Below are 19383 nucleotides of genomic sequence, written 5' to 3'. Positions count from 1 at the left end.
GAATGCCCCTCTCCCCACAGGTGGGATTACTACTTCTGAGGGTTTAGAGCTTGAGGTAGTGACCTCATACAAGTACTTGGGAGTATGGCTAGACGGTACACTGTCCTTCTCTCAGCACATATCAAATCTGCAGGCTAAAGTTAAATGTAGACTTAGTTTCCTCTATCGTAATCGCTCCTCTTTCACCCCAGCTGCCAAACTAACCCTGATTCAGATGACCATCCTATCCATGCTAGATTACAGAGACATCATTTATAGATCGGCAGGTAAGGGTGCTCTCGAGCGGCTAGATGTTCTTTACCATTCGGCCATCAGATTTGCCACCAATGCTCCTTATAGGACACATCACTACACTCTATACTCCTCTGTAAACTGGTCATCTCTGCAAGACCCACTGGTTGATGCTTATTTATAAAACCCTCTTAGGCCTCACTCCCCCCTATCTGAGATATCTACTGCAGCCCTCATCCTCCACATACAACACCCGTTCTGCCAGTCACATTCTGTTAAAGGTCCCCAAAGCATACACATCCCTGGGTCGCTCGTCTTTTCAGTTCGCTGCAGCTAGCAATGGGAACGTGATGCAACAAACACTCAAACTGGACAGTTTTATCTCAATCTCTTCATTCAAAGACTCAATCATGGACACTCTTACTGACAGTTGTGGCAGCTTTGCGTGATGTATTGTTGTCTCTACCTTCTTGCCCTTTGTGCTGTTGTCTGTGCCCAATAATGTTTGAACCATGTTTTGTGCTGCTACCATGTTGTGCTGTTGCCACGTTGTGTTGCTACCATGTTGTTGTCATGTTGTGTTGCTACCATGCTGTGTTGTCATGTGGTGCTGCCATGCTATGTTGTTGTTTTAGGTATCTCTTTATGTAGTGTTGTGTTGTCTCTCTTGTCGTTATGTGTGTTTTGTCCTATATTATTATTATTGTAATTTTTTTTAAATCCCAGCCTCCGTCCCCGCAGGAGGCCTTTTGCCTTGTGGTAGGCCATCATTGTAAATAAGAATTTGTTCTTAACTAACTTGCCAAGTTAAATAAAGTTTAAATAAAAAAAATAAAAAAAAATAAATCATCGATATTACTTATTTATTGTATAGGCTGCTATCCTACTTTAAATAAAATTGTGGGAGGGTAAAAAAATGGCCACATTAACTACTGCCAGCTTCACGACCGTGAAACAGCTCCCCAGTAGAAAGCACCTTAGGTCGACAGGCACGTTGATACAACACTGGTGCACTACTCACTGGTTTATAGACTCATCGTGCAGCCTAATCAGCCACGCAGAATGGTCTTGAGTTTAATCAAATCTGTCCAATTAGCTGATTCGCTTTCCATACACCCACTCCTTTCGACACACCCACTTGCCCATACTACAGTCGCCATATTGGGCTGCAGCACCCATACTTGCCGTGCTCTCACAGATAAAATGTCTATGTACGTTTACTACCTGACCACTTCAGCGGTCTGAGGTAATTTACCTCAGAGAGAGTGCTCTCTGTAGGCCAACAAAATCAGTCAATAGTGGCCCCTTAGGTAGGTATAGAATATATCTTGCCAGCTTGTAATCCTAAAACCCGGAAATTAGTTAGGCCTACCTCTGGTTTGTTCGGCCATTCCTATGGGGGAATTTTTTTCATTGAACCTTTATTTAACTAGGCAACTCAGTTAAGAACAAATTCTTATTTACAAAGACGGCCTACCCCGCCCAAACTCTAACCCGGACGACGCTGGGCAAATTGTGCGCCGCCCTATGGAACTCCCAATCATGTCCGGTTGTGATATAGCCTGGAATCTAATCAGGGTCTGTAGTGACGCCTCTAGCACTGAGATGCAGTGCCGTAGGCCCCTGCACCACTCGGGAGCCATGAATAGGGAAAGAAAGGTGTTTTGGGATAAACACTGAAAATAAGGTCTGAGGTTAACACAGGTTTAGGAGATTTTATACGTTTTGTTCTATGAGATAATATCAGTCAGTTATGAAGCCTTTATGTGCTTGTTTTGATTACATAAATGCTTCAAAATTCACAAAAAGTGACATTAGCTGAAGATTATCTCATAGAACAAAACGTATAAGATCTCCGTCCTAAAACTGTGTTAACCACAGACCTTATTTTCAGCGTTTATCCAAAACCCCTATTTTTTTCCCCCATTGGCTATGGAGTAATGGCGTCTTATTGTAGGCGCTAACTCCACCATGGTTAGTTGAACAAAATTGAATGAATCAGCTAATTTGTCAGATTTGTTGCCACTCAAGACCGTTTTGCGTGGCTGATTGGGCTGCACTATGAGTCGATAGTAAGCCTGCGACCAGTGCTCCAGTGTTGTGCCTGCCGACTTGAAGTGCTTCCTACTGGCTATCATGATTGTGTCGCCAGCGGTAGCTAATGTGGCAATTTTTTTCTCAAACATTGTTTTATTTCAAGTAGGAAAGTAGCCTACAAAATAAATAACTAATATTGATAACCATCTAGATGTCACCTTGATACATACTGTACATACCAGTGGAGGCTGCTGAGGAGAGGACGGCTCATTATAATGGCTGGAACGGAGTAGATGGAATGGTACCTTTCCACATATTCCTCTCCAGCCATTACCACATGCCCGTCCTCTGCAATTAAGGTGCCACCAATCTCCTGTGATACATACAGTCTACTACTCAGTGGGGAGGGCATGAACGGCAACAACACCGGGACACAGTGGACTTCGCTCCCACTTGACAAGCACTACTGTCCGGCAACGGTGTGGGAAGTAGCTACCTAGTAGCCAATAGTAGCTACCTAGTAGCCAATATCAGGGAGACAGTCACAGTAAGCACACACATACAACGCATGAAGCAACAGTACACCCATCATCAATATTTATATAAAAAATAAACAATAGTCAGTTTTATAACTGAAAATCTAAGGTTATTTGAGAAAAACGAACAGTGAAATACGATTCACCCATGATACATTACAGTTTTGACGCTCTCGAACACGACCAAGGCCTACTGTTAAATTTCGACAGAGGAAGAACCGAAGTGAGACGTTATAATTCGTGACAAAATCTGTCCATGAAAATAAACCCAGGTAGTGAGATTTTTGTTGTTGTCGTAGGTCAATGAGATACAAAAAATGGTATTGCTAATTTGCTATGTGAGGTTTATTTGATATAATTTTCATAATGATTAGGTTGTTATGAATGCACTGACATAAGTGGACGCACGTGGCATTTCGGCAAATGACCCCACAAAAACAACATTATATCGGAGTGACTGTTGTCATAGAGATAGATAGAGTACTCATCATGGACTTGTTTTAGCATGGACATTGCCATTGAGGGCTTCCACTATTTTAAAGTAATCAACTTGGTGGGGATTCCTATGAGCTTAGAGCAATCAGCCAATTAAGAAAATGTACTTCTTTAAAATCGAGATTGCCTCAATGGCACTGTCACAGACGCTTTAATGACACAGATACAAAGATGAGTCCTCTATCTCTAGATGGATTCCAGCTTTTGTTAAATTTACATCAAAAGTAGATTTTTTGTTGTTGTTGCATTTTAGCTAACTATAACCCTAACCATTTTCCTAACCTTAACCTATTTCTCATAACCTGCTACGTTTATTCTCCTAAACCTGCTATGAAAAGTAAATTCTGACAAAGGCTGGAACCCTTCTACCTATGCTGCTGCCCCTGGTCAAGGCTAGAAGCTATCCAGCTTTTGTCAAATTAATGTCAAAAGTTGATTATTTTGCATTTAAGCTAACCCTAACTGTTTTCCTAACCTTAAACTAATTGTTCTAACCCGCTACATTAAGTATCCTAACCTGCTTCAAAAATTCTAACCTGCTACAAAAAGTCAAATCTGGAACACTTGTCACTTTAATAATGTTTACATATTTTGCATTACTCATTTCATATGTATATACTGTATTCTATTCTACTGTATTTTAGTCTATACTGCTCCAACATTACTCGTCCAAATATTTTCTTAATTCCATTCCTTTAGATTTGTGTGTATTGTTTTGAAATGGTTAGATATTACTTGCTAGATATTACTGCAATGTTGGAGCTAGTAACACAAGCATTTCCATACACCCGCAATAACATCTGCTAAACACGTGTATGTGTCCAATAAAATTTGATTTGAATAGAGCCTCACAGTAGTACCACAGATAGAACAATGAGACATATATTTCACCGGATGTATAAATGTGAAGCATATAATTGGCGTTTCCACTTACTACCAAATATTGTGGTGAGAGGAAGCCCAGAGACCGGCAGTGGGAGAAGATAGAGCGATAATTTCTTTTAAATAATAATAAAAAACAAAAATAAGATAGAGCGAGATGGATTTTGGCCGATGTTATGCTAATTTTCTCATCGATTACACATTTGATCTCAATACAGTTTTGTGTTTCCAAAACTAAATATGTTACGAACAGAGTGGACCAAGTTTTGTAGACTTTACCCTTTGCCAAAGTAAAAAAAAAAATGCGTTGTTTAGTAGGAGTGCGAAGGCGAATTGAGTTATTGCACACGCGCTCTTCACAAGGCGTAAGGCGTTCCCTAACGGAAATATGCAAATAAATGCTAGAACGCGCCAATAGGCTCTCGCTAGCTCGTGCTTGGCTCCTTGCTTGTTCTGCCCACTAGTATTCATTTGCTCCCATTGGAAACGACAGGCTGTGTTCTATCTTGGGTTAGTTATACAAATCTTTGGTGCTACTCTATTTTCCAAAAACGGGTTCCCTTTTAGCAATGACCCCCTACTCCCGCCTCCTTTGACTGTCGCTGGACAATGACGTACGTTTTACTCGCCGTTTACAAGGGTGGCTACTTGCTAAATGAAGCAACTATATATTTACAGTAACAAACACCCAGCGAACCGTATAAAAAAATAAGGCTAATTTGCAATGTCCAACAGAACAGCATATTTTTATGATCCGGACGTGGGGAACTTTCATTATGGTAAGATTTTGGCTACACAAAGCTAGACTCAAGCATAGCATATTAGCAAGCCGGCTAACGTTGCTAGTTTATTAGATAAATAAGGTTAGGGTAAGACAGTTATTTCCTTTTTAATTTGTGATTTGATCGTAACGTTATTATATTCTTATTTATTCTAGCAATCAGGTCAATAGATCTCGCCGCAAACTCGAAACGTGTTCGCTAACTAAGGTTACTAGCTAATAGTCGTGTGTTTGCAAGAGTAAAGATGTTTTATTCTATATTCTTCCTGGCTAGGTAGGTTATGAATGATAGCTAGCATCATGCAGAACCACACAGAAATGAAGAAATTGAAAACTGCATAGAAGAAATTGATAACTGCATAGAAGAAATTGATAACTGCATAGGAGAGAATAACACTAACTCAAACATTATTTTTGCTTTTTCTTTCTTTATCAAGGTGCTGGTCATCCGATGAAACCCCATCGTCTCTCTCTGACGCACAGCCTTGTTTTGCACTATGGCCTATACAAAAAGATGCAGGTAAGTCCTGCTGATGTTAAACATGCTGAAAAGTACCAGATGAAACCAGACTCTTTCATGTCCTTCTTGACACCATGTTCATGTATTGACTGGTCCTTGTTTTATAGGTTTTCAAACCATACAAAGCCTCCCAACATGACATGTGCCGATTTCACTCAGAAGATTACATTGACTTTCTTCAGAAGGTCAGCCCCAACAATATGCAGGGCTTCACAAAGAGTCTCAACACCTTCAATGTGGGGGATGACTGGTGAGAATGTCTTATCTATATTTTATAACAGGGGTATTCAACTCTTCCCCTATGAGGTCTGGAGCCAAGGAGTTTTCTGTTCTACATGCTAATTAATTGCACCCACCTGGTGTCCCAGGTCTAAATCAGTCCCCGATTAGAGGGGAAGAATGAAAAAACCCAGTGGAACTGGCTTCGAGGTCCAGAGTTGAGTTTGAGGGTTCTATAATGTATTAGCCTACATTGCTAACCTGGTGTAAATTTGGATTCATGTGTGACTTGAGGACAATGCAACACTGTGAAATACATAATGTGTCATAATACAGACTGTTGTTGATGTAATATTATGCTCACTGTAATGTGCAACTTGTTATCAATATCTGTTTGACGTACACATATATCTGTGTGGTAATGCATGTGTCCTCTGTCAGCCCTGTATTCCCGGGCCTGTTTGAGTTCTGCTCCAGGTATACCGGAGCGTCACTACAGGGAGCAACACAGCTAAACCACAAGGTATGTGCACGCGCGCGCACACACACACACACCATGTTGTACCACTGTGAAGGTCAGTTTGTTTTAGGGAAAACGGTAAGCTCAGCTTCTTTTTTTGTCATGTCAGGACTATGTTATAAATGTATTCTATCTACTGGTAAGCTATATTTATTTAGGCCAAGCAAGTAATTCAGCAATTTACAGAGCCAGGTAAATAGTCGACCAGGCTTTGTGATTTGAGTATTGATCGGGGCCATTGTTTTGCAGATATGTGATATTGCCATCAACTGGGCTGGGGGTCTTCATCATGCTAAAAAATTTGAGGTAAGAATTATGCGACATGCATTTGTTTCTTGACAATTTTTTTTTACAATTTATTACGGCCTCTGGTCATCTTTTAATATGCCTATGTACAGCTCTTTATGATGTCATGATTTCACTCGTTTTTGTTTTTAGGCCTCTGGATTTTGCTATGTGAATGACATTGTCATCAGTATACTGGAGCTTTTGAAGTAAGAGTAAAGCACCCTTACAGTCTTTGTATTTGACTATTTCCTAAATATTGTTTTTTTCCCTCTGTTTCTGGGTTCATGTCCCTCTAAGGATCACTGACAACTAATAAAGTAAATGTATCTTTAGATACCACCCACGTGTGCTCTACATAGACATTGACATTCACCATGGCGATGGGGTGCAGGAAGCCTTTTACCTGACTGATCGGGTTATGACTGTGTCCTTCCACAAGTATGGGAACTACTTTTTCCCAGGCACAGGTAAGACAAGCCATATGAGTGTCTGTTATAAATCAGTGAGAATACTCATTGAGAAATAGAGAGACAGTTTGTCTTAATGACTAAATCATTGAATATCTCTATGGGGCAATAGAGGTGTCTTAGGGCAAACACAGGTCTGAGCTATAGTTCGAATCAGTTTGTTTATTGGTATTTTTTTTCATTTGGTCCGGTTGGTTTCACATTGCCAAATGTCAAACAAACTAAAATGCCTGAACAAAATCACATGTTCATGCAAGTCATTTGTTTTGTTGGCGAAAATGCTCACGTTAAATCCATTTATGATTATCCAGAAGCATAACTTGTGCGTCCCAAACGTCATATTACTTTCGCTTTGGTCTTCCAACGACATGTGGAAACGGTGCAATAACTACTCTAAGTGCAACGTGAATAAGCTATTCAATAGCCTATATCCCCGGTATAGCCCCCCATCTCCCCTAATCTGCATCAGATGTGTTCATAAATGCGCCGCTACTCACAGAATGTTTCAGAGTGATCAAGTTATAGTACTGTGCATTTTATCAAATGCTCGCAGTCAAACAACCAGTAATAATGCATGCCTCTGGTTCTTTTCCTGTGTTTGGTCCGGACTGTGATCTCACCTGCAGCGAACCGCACCACGGTACATATAGATATGGACTGAGACCACCCTTTTTGAGCGAACCATAGTGCATTGTTTAGTGTGGATACTGTTCACACCAGTCCAAATAAGGGGGAAAACACGGCAAAGTTCGGGAAAACTGCTCCAAACCAATATGGTGTGAAAGCCCCCTTAATGAGCCTATTCTTTGMTAAACAAATTGTGTTTGTATGTTTTGTCCCATAGGTGACATGTATGAGGTGGGGGCTGAGAGCGGCCGTTACTACTGCCTGAACGTGCCTCTCCGCGATGGGATCGATGACCAGAGTGAGTAGTGTCCTTTCTGGATCCCCCACTCAGGGTGGCTCTCTGGCGATCCAGTCTGATAATGCTATTAGACTCAGGCCAGTGAGATGTCTCTGGGGAGTGCTTTCATCAGATATGTGTTATGCTGCCTGACGTCTAAACTATTAACATCTCTCTGATGAGTGTTAAAATGTGTTACAAAGGGTCTGATAGTATACTGGATAATAACCAACAACAGATGTTTCCTGATTTTTGATAGGGGATCAATTGAGCAAAACATTGCATAATTGGCAAGAATGCTTGAAAGGATGAATTCTCTTCATTTTGTCCAATACCTTATCATTATAGCACTTTGTTTCTTAGGCTACAGGCAACTCTTTCAGCCAGTCATTAAGCAAGTGGTGGACTTCTACCAGCCAACCTGTATCGTTCTTCAGGTGAGCATTTGGCAGCCAGAGATCATCATTTGTGTTTTCGCATGAGTGGCATGGATTGTGGTATTGAATATGGGACTCATACATGCACCTCTTGCCATTGATAGTGTGGGGCTGACTCTCTGGGCTGTGACCGACTAGGATGCTTCAACCTCAGTATACGAGGCCATGGGTAAGTGTCTTTGTAGTGATAAGGATTCAGGTTCGGTGGATGGATGGAAGTCAATGTACTCTATAATATGAGGATATACTGCAACCTACTGGTAGGAGGGCACATTTAAGTGATTACAGAAAATACCTYACCAATTTACACAGGAGCCAGGATATGGTAAACTCTCATACCCAGGGTACTTCATTTTCCTATAGGGAATGTGTGGAGTTTGTAAAGAGCTTCAGGATTCCCCTGCTGGTGCTGGGAGGAGGAGGGTACACAGTACGCAATGTGGCCAGATGCTGGTGAGTACTCATTTATTTGATTGCTGTAACTGAACTATAGTGTAGAACTCTGGACCTCGAAGCCAGTTTCACTGCCTTTTTTCCATTGTTCCCCTCTAATCAGGGACTGATTTTAAACCTGGGACACCAGGTGTGTGTAGTTAATTATCAGGTAGAAACGAACCAGCAAGCTCTGGACCTTGGATACACCTGGTGTAGAGGTTAGGTGACAGTTGTTTTTAATGGAGACCGAGAGAGAATGGTCTCACAGTGTATATGGAACCACTAAAGACTCTGTTGCTCCATTCTAGGACCTATGAGACCTCCCTCCTAGTCGATGAGCCAATTAGTGATGAGCTGCCCTATAGTGGTAAGTGAGCAAGCTTTTTGTACATTGGTTTGATATTATATTGACATAATATGATGTACACTGATCAAAAATATAAACGCAAAATGTAAAGTGTTGGTCCCATGCTTCATGAGCTGAAATAAATAGATTCCAGAAAATGTCCATATGCACAAAAATCTTATTTCTCAAATGTTGTACACAAATTTGTTTACAACCCAAAGCATTTCTCCTTTGCCAAGATAATCCATCCATGTGGCATATCAAGAAGCTGATTAAATAGCATTATCATTACACAGGTGAACCTTGTGTTGGGGGATAATAATAATAATAATAGTGCCGAAGGAGATGGCTGCCGTTTTACGATCCCGTAACCAATTGTGCTATTGTGTATGTTTTTTTGCATTATTTGTAACTTGTACATAATTTTTCTGCCACTGTGACTTATGACCAAAAAGAGCTTCTTGATATCAGGGCAGCAATTACTCACCCTGGGGAAAAAACTCTAGACCACCTTTACTACACACACACACAGAGACGCGTACAAAGCTCTCCCTCACCCTCCATTTGGCAAATCTGACCATAATTCTATTCTCCTGATTCCTTCTGACAAGCTTAAACTAAAGCAGGAAGCACCAGTGACTCGGTCAATAAGAAAGTGGTCAGATGAAGCAGATGCTAAGCCACAGGACTGTTTTGCTAGCACAGACTGGAATATGTTCCGGGATTCTTCCGATGGCATTGAGGACTACACCACATCAGTCACTGGCTTCATCAATAAGTACATCGATGACATCGTCCCCACAGTGACCGTACGCACATACACCAACTAGAAGCCATGGATTACAGGCAACATCTGGAATGAGCTGAAGGCTAGAGCTGCCGCTTTCAAGGAGTGGGACTCTAACCCGGAAGCTTATAAGAAATCCCGCAATGCCCTCCGACGAACCATCAAACAGGAAAAGTGTCAATACAGGACTAAGATTGAATCGTACTACACCTGCTCYGACGCTCGTCGGATGTGGCAGGGCTTGCAAACTATTACAGACTACAAAGGGAAGCACAGCCGAGAGCTGCCCAGTGACACAAACCTACCAGATGAGCTAAATTACTTCTATGCTCGCTTCGAGGCAAGTAACACTAATATTTAATAAGCTTACGTATCGGCCTCGCGGCCTTCGTCAGAGCTTTTGTGATTKACATTTTTTTTTGCACCCTTATGTAGACCTGGCCCCACCCACATCCGTTCTACACATCGAAGGGGGTTGGAGGAAAAGGAAAAACAAATAAGTGCTACCAAATATAACAATATGCATTTCATAAATATTACAAAAGTGTATAAATAAGGCGTATTGAACACGTCTGTAAAACCTCAATGAGAACATAGCAAGTTTTCATTAGTCATTGGGTACATCGTACGAAAAACGTCAGAGTGATCTACAATAGACACATATTTCATGTTCAAATTCACAAGATAACATACATAGGCATTTCATCATTAAGTCCTTTAGGAAATAATGTCTGGAGGGTGAAAATCCCAAAACATTCTCTTTTACTCAGAGTATTATTAATATCCCCTCCCCTGTCTGATATCTTAACTTTCACTATGCCACAAAATCTAAAGGTGGAAATGTCATGCTTCAGGTCATTGAAATGTACAGCGACTGGATAATCCCTGTCGTTTCTCCTGATTTAACTTTTATGTTCACTAATTCTCTGTTTGAGAGAGCGGGTGGTTTTACCGACATAACAGAGCCCACATGGACATTTAATAATGTAAATAACATGGGTGGTGGAACACGTAATAATGTCATTTATTTGGAACCGTTTTCCTGTGTGTGGGTGGCAGAAATATTCACACTTCATCATATTGTTGCACTGTGCGCATCCTCTGCATTTATAGCTACCATTTGGTAGAGGGCGTAAAAGAGCTTGGCTGATTTTCTTTTGTGGCTGGCAGTTGGCATGAACCAATTTATCGCGTAAATTGCGACCTCTCCTATACACAATAAGTGGTGGATATTTAAATTCASCCGGCAAARCTGGGTCCGATGATAAAATATGCCAGTGTTTCTTGACCACACCTCCCACTTTTCGCGAGTTCAAAGTATATGTAGTTGTGAACATTACGGMGTGTTCTTTAGCTTTAGCGGGTCTTTTTTKKWRSMRKTYMWYCYSKWKTTTTYCCMAWKSCMAAWTRWKRRSYTYMWYCMMMMMWTKKKRMSRAWWRSCYYYTTYTWRRAAMCYYAWKSSSMWYYYCSSYKSYTTTTTCTAGATAATCCTCTGTGGAGTTGCATATACGGCGCAGTCTAAAAAAATKGCTTCTTGGAAGTCCTCTTTTTAATGGCTCAGKGTGGAAGCTGTCACCCTGTAATAKAGTATTTCTGTCCGTTTCTTTTCTATACAGAGTTGTAAACAGGGTTCCATTTGATTTCTCAATCCACATATCGAGATAATGAACACGTTGAGTGTCACGTTCAATAGTGAATTTGAGATTAGGGTCAATGTCATTGAGTAGTGCCATAAAATCTGACAGTTCTTCTTCAGTTCCTTCCCATATACAAAAAATGTCGTCAATATATCGATACCACTTCAGGACTTTATTCAAAAATGGATTCTCGTTTTCATTATTAACAAAACGACCCATATAGAGGTTAGCATAGCTCAGAGCAAATGTAGAGCCCATCGATGTACCATTCGTTTGGAGGTAGTATTCATCATCAAACCTGAAATAGTTATACGTCAAAACATATTCAGCCAGCTCTAGAATGAAGTTTGTTGGTGGATATTCATTAGTATCTCTCTCCCAAATAGTGTGCTAGTGCTGCCAGCCCCCCCACATGGGGAATGCTGGTATATAGACTCTCGACATCTAATGTGACCAAAATACAGTCTTCTTTTAAACCCGTTATTGGTGAGATCTTGTTTATGAAGTCTATAGAGTCTTTTACATATGATGGCAATGATTGCAYATGAGATTTAATAAAAKAGTCTACAAAGTTCGACAATGGCTCTAGCATTGAGCCTATTCCTGCAACCACTGGTCTGCCTGGATAGTTGCCTTGTTGTGTTTTAGGTTTGTGTAATTTCKGTCAAATGTATAAGCATGGACGTATGGCACATTTGCAGCAAAGATATTCATATTCAGGTTTTGAGATAAGGTKGTTTAATAGGGCTTGCTCCATATTAGAGCATATATCCCTTTGGAACACCTGTGTGGGATCAACACCCAGTTTTCTATAGAAACGTTCATTGCTGAGTTGTTTCTGAATTTCTTCTTTATATTTTTCATAGTCTAAAACAACCACAGCACCCCCCTTGTCAGCAGGTTTTATAACCAAATATGAATCTTTCATTAATTCATTGAGTGCCAGTTCTTCTGTTCTAGTGAGATTCTTCTGAATGTGGTTTGTTTGTCTCGTATATACTGACATRGCTTCTTGTTCGACTAACCTACAATAGGTATTAATCGAGGAGTTGTTAACCATGGGACAGAATTTGCTTTTGGGCTTAAAATGGGTACCAGGTCTTTGATGTGTTACTAGGCCCGAATCAGTGTTTTGCGAAAACACATGCTTAAGTTTAATCTTGCGAAAGAATTTAAACAGATCTACTTTTGTAACGAATGGTTTATCTGTACATGTAGGTACAAAAGAGAGGCTCTTAGATAAGACTGAGACTTGAGCGTCAGTAAGGTCTTTTTTGGAGAGGTTAATTACCGCGTCCTGCTGTAGCTCCGTGTCCACGGCCTCTGTTTCTGGTCTCCTCTTCGACCGCTTGCCTCTCCTGCATCGTTTMTTTTCTTTCGTGGAGCCCTCTGTTGCTTCCGGGCTTGTTCAATTGTTGCCATGCACCTGCAAATAAGATTGCTCAGATGTGCGAGTACCTTTTGAATTTTGAGGCAAGTAACACTGAAACAATCATGAGAGCACCAGCTGTTTCCGGACGACTGTGTGATCACGCTCTCCATAGCCGATGTAAATAAGTCCTTTAAACAGGTCAACATTTACAAGGCCGCGGGGCCAGATGGATTACCAGGACGTGTACTCCGAGCATGCACTGACCAACTGACAAGTGTCTTCACTGACATTTTCAACCTGTCCCTGACAGTCTGTAATACCAACATGTTTCAAGCCGACCACCATAGTCCCTGTGCCAAAGAACACTAAGGTAACCTGCCTAAATGACTACCGACCCATAGCACTCACGTCTGTAGCCATTAAGTTCTTTGAAAGGCTGGTCATGGCTCACACTCTACTCAGCAAACTGGATGCAGTCTATCACAGTGCCATCCGTTTTGTTAACAAAGCCCCTYATACCACCCACCACTGCGACCTGTATGCTCTAGTCGGCTGGCCATCGCTACATATTCGTCGCCAGACCCACTGGCTCCAGGTCATCTATAAATCTATGCTAGGTAAAGCTCCGCCTTATCTCAGCTCACTGGTCACAATAACACCCGCCCGTAGCACGCGCTCCAGCAGGTATATCTCACTGGTCATCCCCAAAGCCAACACCTCCTTTGGCCGCCTTTCCTTATAGTTCTCCGCTGCCAGTGACTGGAACGAATTGCAAAAATCGCTGAAGCTGGAGACTTACATTTCCCTCACTAACTTTAAACACCCAATCTACCCACCCAATCTACCTACCTCATCTACATATTGTTTTTATTTACTTTTCTGCTCTTTTGCACACCAGTTTCACTACTTGCACATCATCATCTGCTCATCTATCACTCCAGTGTTAATCTGCTAAATTGTAATTACTTTTCTACTATGGCCTATTTATTGCCTTCCCTCATGCCATTTGCACACACTGTATATAGACTCTTTTTTTCTATTGTGTTATTGACTGTACGCTTGTTTATTCCATGTGTAACTCTGTGCTGTTGTTTGTGTCGCACTGTTTGCTTTAACTTGGCCAGGTCGCAGTTGTAAATGAGAACTTGTTCTCAACTAGCCTACCTGGTTAAATAAAGGTTAAATAAAAGAAAGTTGCCAGGCACGACTCAACACCATTATCAAGTTTGGCGATGACACAACAGTGGTAGTCCTGATCACCGACAATGATGAGACAGCCTATAGGGAGGTCAGAGACCCGGTCGTGTGGTGCCAGGACAACAACCTCTCTCTCAACGTGATAAAGACGAAGGACTACAGGAAAAGGAGGACCGAGCACGCCCCAATTCTCATCGACGGGACTGTAGTGAAACAGGTTGGGTTGAGAGCTTCAAGTTCCTTGGTGTCCACATCACCAACAAACTGTCATGGTCCAAACACACTTGCAGTCGTGAAGAGGGCACGACAAAGCCTATAACCCCTCAGGAGACTGAAAAGATTTGGCATGGGTCCTCAGATCCTCAAAAGGTTCTACAGCGGCACCATCGAGAGCATCCTGACTGGTTGCATCACTGCCTGGTATGGCAACTGCTCGGCCTCCAACCTCAAGGCACTACAGAGGGTAGTGCGTACGGCCCAGTACATCACTGGGGCCAAGCTTCCTGCCATCCAGGATCTCTATACCAGGTGGTGTCAGAGGAAGGTCCTAAAAATTGTCAACGACTCCAGCCACCCTAGTCGTAGACTGTTCTCTCTGCTACCGCAAGGCAAGCGGTACCGGAGTGCCAAGTCAAGGTCCAAAAGGCTTCTTAACAGCTTCTACCCCCAAGCCATAAGACTCCTGAACAGCTAATCAAAGGGCTACCCAGACCCCTCTTTTACGCTGCTGCTACCAGTGCCCCCGCACATCGACTCTGTACCAGTACCCCCTGTATATTGCCTCGCTTGTTATTTTACTGCTGTTTACTGCTGTTTAATTATATGATTTATTTTCTATTTTTACTTAAGGAATTTAAAAAAAGACCAAGCATTGTTGGTTAAGGGCTTGTAAGAAAGCATTTCACTGTAAGGATTACACCTGTTGTATTCGGCGCATGTGACAAATAAAATTTGATTTGAATAAAAGGTTCATTTCTTTACCAAAAGCCACATCAACATCGTTTTAGAGCTTTTGGCAGTACGGCCAACCCGGCCTCATAACTGCAGACCACGTGTAATCACGTCAGCACAGGACCGTCACATCCGGCTTCTTCACCTGCAGGATTGTCTGAGACCAGCTATCCGGACAGCTGATGAAACTGTGGGTCTGCACAAACTGTCAAACGGTCTCAGGGAAGCTCATCTGCGTGGTCGTCGTCCTCACCAGGATCTTGACCTGACTGCAGTTCGGCATTGTAACTGACTTCAGTGGGCAAATGTTCACCTTCGATGGCCACTGGCACGCAGGAATCCCAGTTAACTGTACCGGGCAGATGGCAGAGTGTGTATGGCAGAGTGTGGGCGAGCGGTTTGCTGATGTCAACGTTGTGAACAGAGTGCCCCATGGTGGAGTTATGGTATGGGCAGGCATACGCTACGGACAATAAACACAATTGCATTTTATCGATGGCAATTTGAATGCACAGAGATACCGTGACGAGATCCTGAGGCACGTTGTCATGCCATTCATATGCTGCCATCACCTCAGGTTTCAGCATGATAATGCACAGCCCCATGTCGCAAAGATCTGTACACAATTCCTCAAAGCTGAAAACCTGCATGCTCGCCAGATCTGTCACCCATTGAGCATGTTTGGAATGTTCTGGATTGACGTGTACAACAACGTGTTCCAGTTCCCGCTTCTTCGCACAGCCATTGAAGAGTGGGAGAACATTCCACAGRCCACAATCAGCCTGATCAACTCTTATGTGAAGGCGATGTCGCGCTGCATCTGGCAAATGGTAGTCACACCAGATACTGCTTGGTTTTCTGATCCACGCCCCCCCATTTTTTAAGGTGTCTGTGACCAACAGATGCATATCTGTATTCCCAGTCATGTGAAATCCTTAGATTAGGGCCAAATGTAATTTTTCCAATTGACTGATTTCCATATGAGCTGTAACTCAGTAAAATCATAAAAATTGTTGCATGTTGCGTTTATATTTTTGTTCAGTAAAAAAGCACTTTTTAAAAAATGTGATATTTTTCTTTCTCATCCCTCCAGAGTACTTTGAGTATTTTGCTCCAGACTTCACACTCCACCCAGACGTGAGCACCAGGATAGAGAACCAGAATTCAAGACAGGTAAGTTTGAGAATGCACTGCATGCTCTCTCCCTCTTGTTTTTTTTTGTATTCCTGAAACACAGTCTACATAATGTTTTCAACAAGGATTCAAACTATTGAATATGTGTGACCATGAAAATGATTCTCTCCAGTTTAAGTGATTTATTTTCCTCCTGTTTGTTTAGTACCTGGAGCAAATACGTTCGACGGTCTTTGAGAACTTGAAGATGTTGAACCACGCCCCCAGTGTCCAGATCCACGACGTGCCCTCTGACATCCTGAGCTACGAGCGTACTGACGAGGGAGACCCAGATGAGAGGGGCTCAGAGGACAACTATTCCAGGTGAATACACTCATAGTCAGCTTTGTGACACACAGGAACATATTAGTAATAGAATCAATGTGACCCGTTTTGGTCTAACTGCATGTAGTATCTGTGTGAACTGTGAATTGTATGGTGTTTGAACATTCTGGAACTAAACGGCTTATGTTCTCTTTACAGGCCGGAGGCAGCCAATGAGTTCTATGATGGTGACCATGACAACGACAAGGAGAGCGACGTGGAGATCTGAGGGCTCAGATGTCAGACTTTTCCCTCTGAACTGATTGGGAAACCATAGTCTCAAGGCTGCAGTCTAAGGAAAGTGGACACCATGATTACTCTTCCCCAAGAACTGGGTGATTTAACCATAGCCATCTCATGGACCTGACTGTACTTAAAGCGAGAGACTACCACCATGAATTCCTTTTTATTTTTTACTATGTGTGAATGAGTATGTCGAGTACATCATCCTGAGCAGTTCTATTGCCAAGCACTTCCTCAACAGTTACGGAGTCAGTCACCTTCTGACTCACCTGAAGAAGACGGCCAAGAGGAGCCCAATACACATTCATGTACTGAAACGTTATGTCGTCTCTTATTGTTTTAAATGTCTGGGCCTTTTTCATCAGAACAGGATAGAAGAGTCTTCGTCCTAAAAGGTTGTCAGGTTAACGGTCCAGTGAGGGTTGACTTCCTGTTGCTAGATGCTGTGTCGAGGGGACCTGTGTCAGTCTTATATTGCCAGTTTTTCACTTCACACATTGGGATCACAGAGGTCCGTCCTTTGAATATCAAGTGTTTCAAATGTTTTGATGAAATTGTATTATTTTTTTTATATACAAAATAAATTACAAAACTTAATGGCTACAATGCTTCACAAATAAGTTGTCTACACTGGAAAATGTAAATGCAGTTTAAGATTTTACTGAGTTAGTTCATAAGGAAACCAGTCAATTGAAAAATTAAAATGGCCCTAATCTATGGAGTTCACATGGCTGAGAATACAGATATGCATCCGTTTGTCACATACCTTAAGGTAGGGGCGTGGATCAGAAAACCAGTCGGTATCTGGTGTGACCACTTGCCTCATGCACCGCGACATCTTTGCAAAGAGTTGATCAGGTTGATTGTGACCTGTGGAATGTTGTCCCGCTCTTCAATGGCTGATCGAAGTTGCTGGATATTGGCGGTAATTGGAACACGTTGTCGTACCCCGATCCAGAGCATTCCAAACATACTCAATGGGTGACATGTTTGAATATGCAAGTCATGGAAGAACTGGGACATTTTCAGATCCTTGCTGTGAATTATGCTGAAACATGAGGTGATGGCGGCAGATGAACGGCATGACAATGGGCCGCAGGATCTCGTCACTGTATCTCTGTGCAGTCAAATTGCCATGGTGTTCATTGTCCGTAGCTTATGCCTGCCCATATAACTCCTCTGCCACCATGGGGCACTGTTCACAACATTGACATGTCACCCACAATGCCATATACACTGTCTGCCATCTACCTGGTAGACTTGAAACTGGGATTCAGCTGTGAAGAGCAGACTTCTCCAGTGTACAAAGGAGGTGAACATTTGCCACTGGAGTCGGTTACGAACCTAGTGTGGCCGACGAGCACGCAGATGAGCTTCACTGAGACAGGTAACAGTTTGTGCCAAAATTCTTCGGTTGTGCAAACCCAGTTTCATCAGCTGTCTGAGTGGCTGGTCTCAGTTGATCCCACAGGCGAAGGCAGATGTGGATGTGGCTGGCGTAGTTACGTGGTCTGCGTTTGTGAGGCCGGTTGGATGTACTGTCAAATTCTCTAAAACGGAGGCTTATGGTAGAGAAATTAACAGTCAATTATTTGGCCACAGCTCTGGTGGACATTCCTGTAGTCAGCATGCCAATTGCACATGCCCTGAACTTGACATCTGTGGCATTGTGTTGTGACAAAGCTGCACATTTTAGAGTGGCCTTTTATTGTCCCCAGCACAAGGAGCACCTGTGTAATTATCATGTTTAATCAGCTTCTTAATCCAGCCACCTGACAGTAGGCAAAGGAGAAATGCTCACTAACATGGATGTAAACAAATGTGAGAAATAAGCTTTTTGTGTATATGCAACATTTCTGGGCTGTTATTTCAGCTCATGAAACATGTCTTTACATAGTTTGTTTTTATTCAGTGTATATGAACTCAATTTGATATCTTATTTTCAAAGTGAAATAACCACCTGTAATTAGGTCATGAAAACTTTATTACACATACATTCAATTTCACATCATACACTGTTCAAAATGTTTTTCTATGGTCAGGATCAGACCTTGAGGTTGTGGTAAATTTGGGTGTTACGGCAACCATTTACATTTAGAAGATATTGTCCAATAAATAGCTTATATAATGAAACCATTTGACCTTTAAAAAACAGAAATATCACCGACACACATTCTCACTTGAAGCAGCCGTCATAAAAACGATGCTTTCGTGAAGGACCGAAGATAGTTACATGTCTGGAGACGATACATGATTCATTCTCTATCCACTAGAACAGCAAACCACAGGACAGCATTTGACAAAGGTCTGTGCCAAGTCAAGTGCACCGGCCAGGAAGGCTACACCACACTAAGAGGATGTGCGGTTGGGAAACCCGCATCTGACCAGCATGCCCTTGACACAAAACCAGAAGGGCTCAAACTAAAGTGCATTTGACAAATGCGGGGTCTTTTGAGGTGTCCTGGATTGAGACTGCGCAAAATGTGAGAGTCCATCTAMCCGCTTCCTCAAAACCTCAATTGCTTTCCTCCCCAAGACACAGACAACAGGACAGCCTCAGTGGTAGGACACAGGCAGGTATAATGAGCACAACACACATC

The 19383-nt window shown here is 42.2% G+C and overlaps 1 protein-coding gene across 1 annotated transcript; it reads left to right on the top strand.

The window, feature by feature from the left end:
- Positions 1-4784: 4784 nt before the first annotated feature.
- LOC111965349 (histone deacetylase 3) lies at positions 4785-17380 on the top strand. Its single transcript, XM_023989475.2, has 15 exons — positions 4785-4960; positions 5400-5482; positions 5590-5732; positions 6143-6224; positions 6471-6527; positions 6660-6715; positions 6843-6976; positions 7821-7901; positions 8244-8317; positions 8422-8486; positions 8681-8770; positions 9061-9119; positions 16137-16216; positions 16383-16540; positions 16700-17380. Exons 1-15 carry the CDS (start codon positions 4906-4908, stop codon positions 16767-16769), a joined length of 1287 nt encoding a protein of 428 aa, XP_023845243.1. The 5' UTR covers positions 4785-4905; the 3' UTR covers positions 16770-17380.
- Positions 17381-19383: the final 2003 nt, after the last annotated feature.

Source organism: Salvelinus sp. IW2-2015, linkage group LG6.1, assembly GCF_002910315.2.
Source record: "Salvelinus sp. IW2-2015 linkage group LG6.1, ASM291031v2, whole genome shotgun sequence".
In the NCBI taxonomy this organism is placed as follows: domain Eukaryota; kingdom Metazoa; phylum Chordata; class Actinopteri; order Salmoniformes; family Salmonidae; genus Salvelinus; species Salvelinus sp. IW2-2015.
Note: the sequence above shows the minus strand (reverse complement) of the source record. Positions and strands in the feature narration are given on the sequence as shown.

Coding starts and splice junctions, on each gene's coding strand:
- LOC111965349 (XM_023989475.2), top strand. CDS start 4,906: ATGTCCAACAGAACAGCATATTTTTATGATCCGGACGTGGGGAACTTT. Junction 16,217..16,382: donor AGAACCAGAATTCAAGACAG/GTAAGTTTGAGA, acceptor CTGTTTGTTTAG/TACCTGGAGCAAATACGTTC. Junction 16,541..16,699: donor TCAGAGGACAACTATTCCAG/GTGAATACACTC, acceptor TTCTCTTTACAG/GCCGGAGGCAGCCAATGAGT.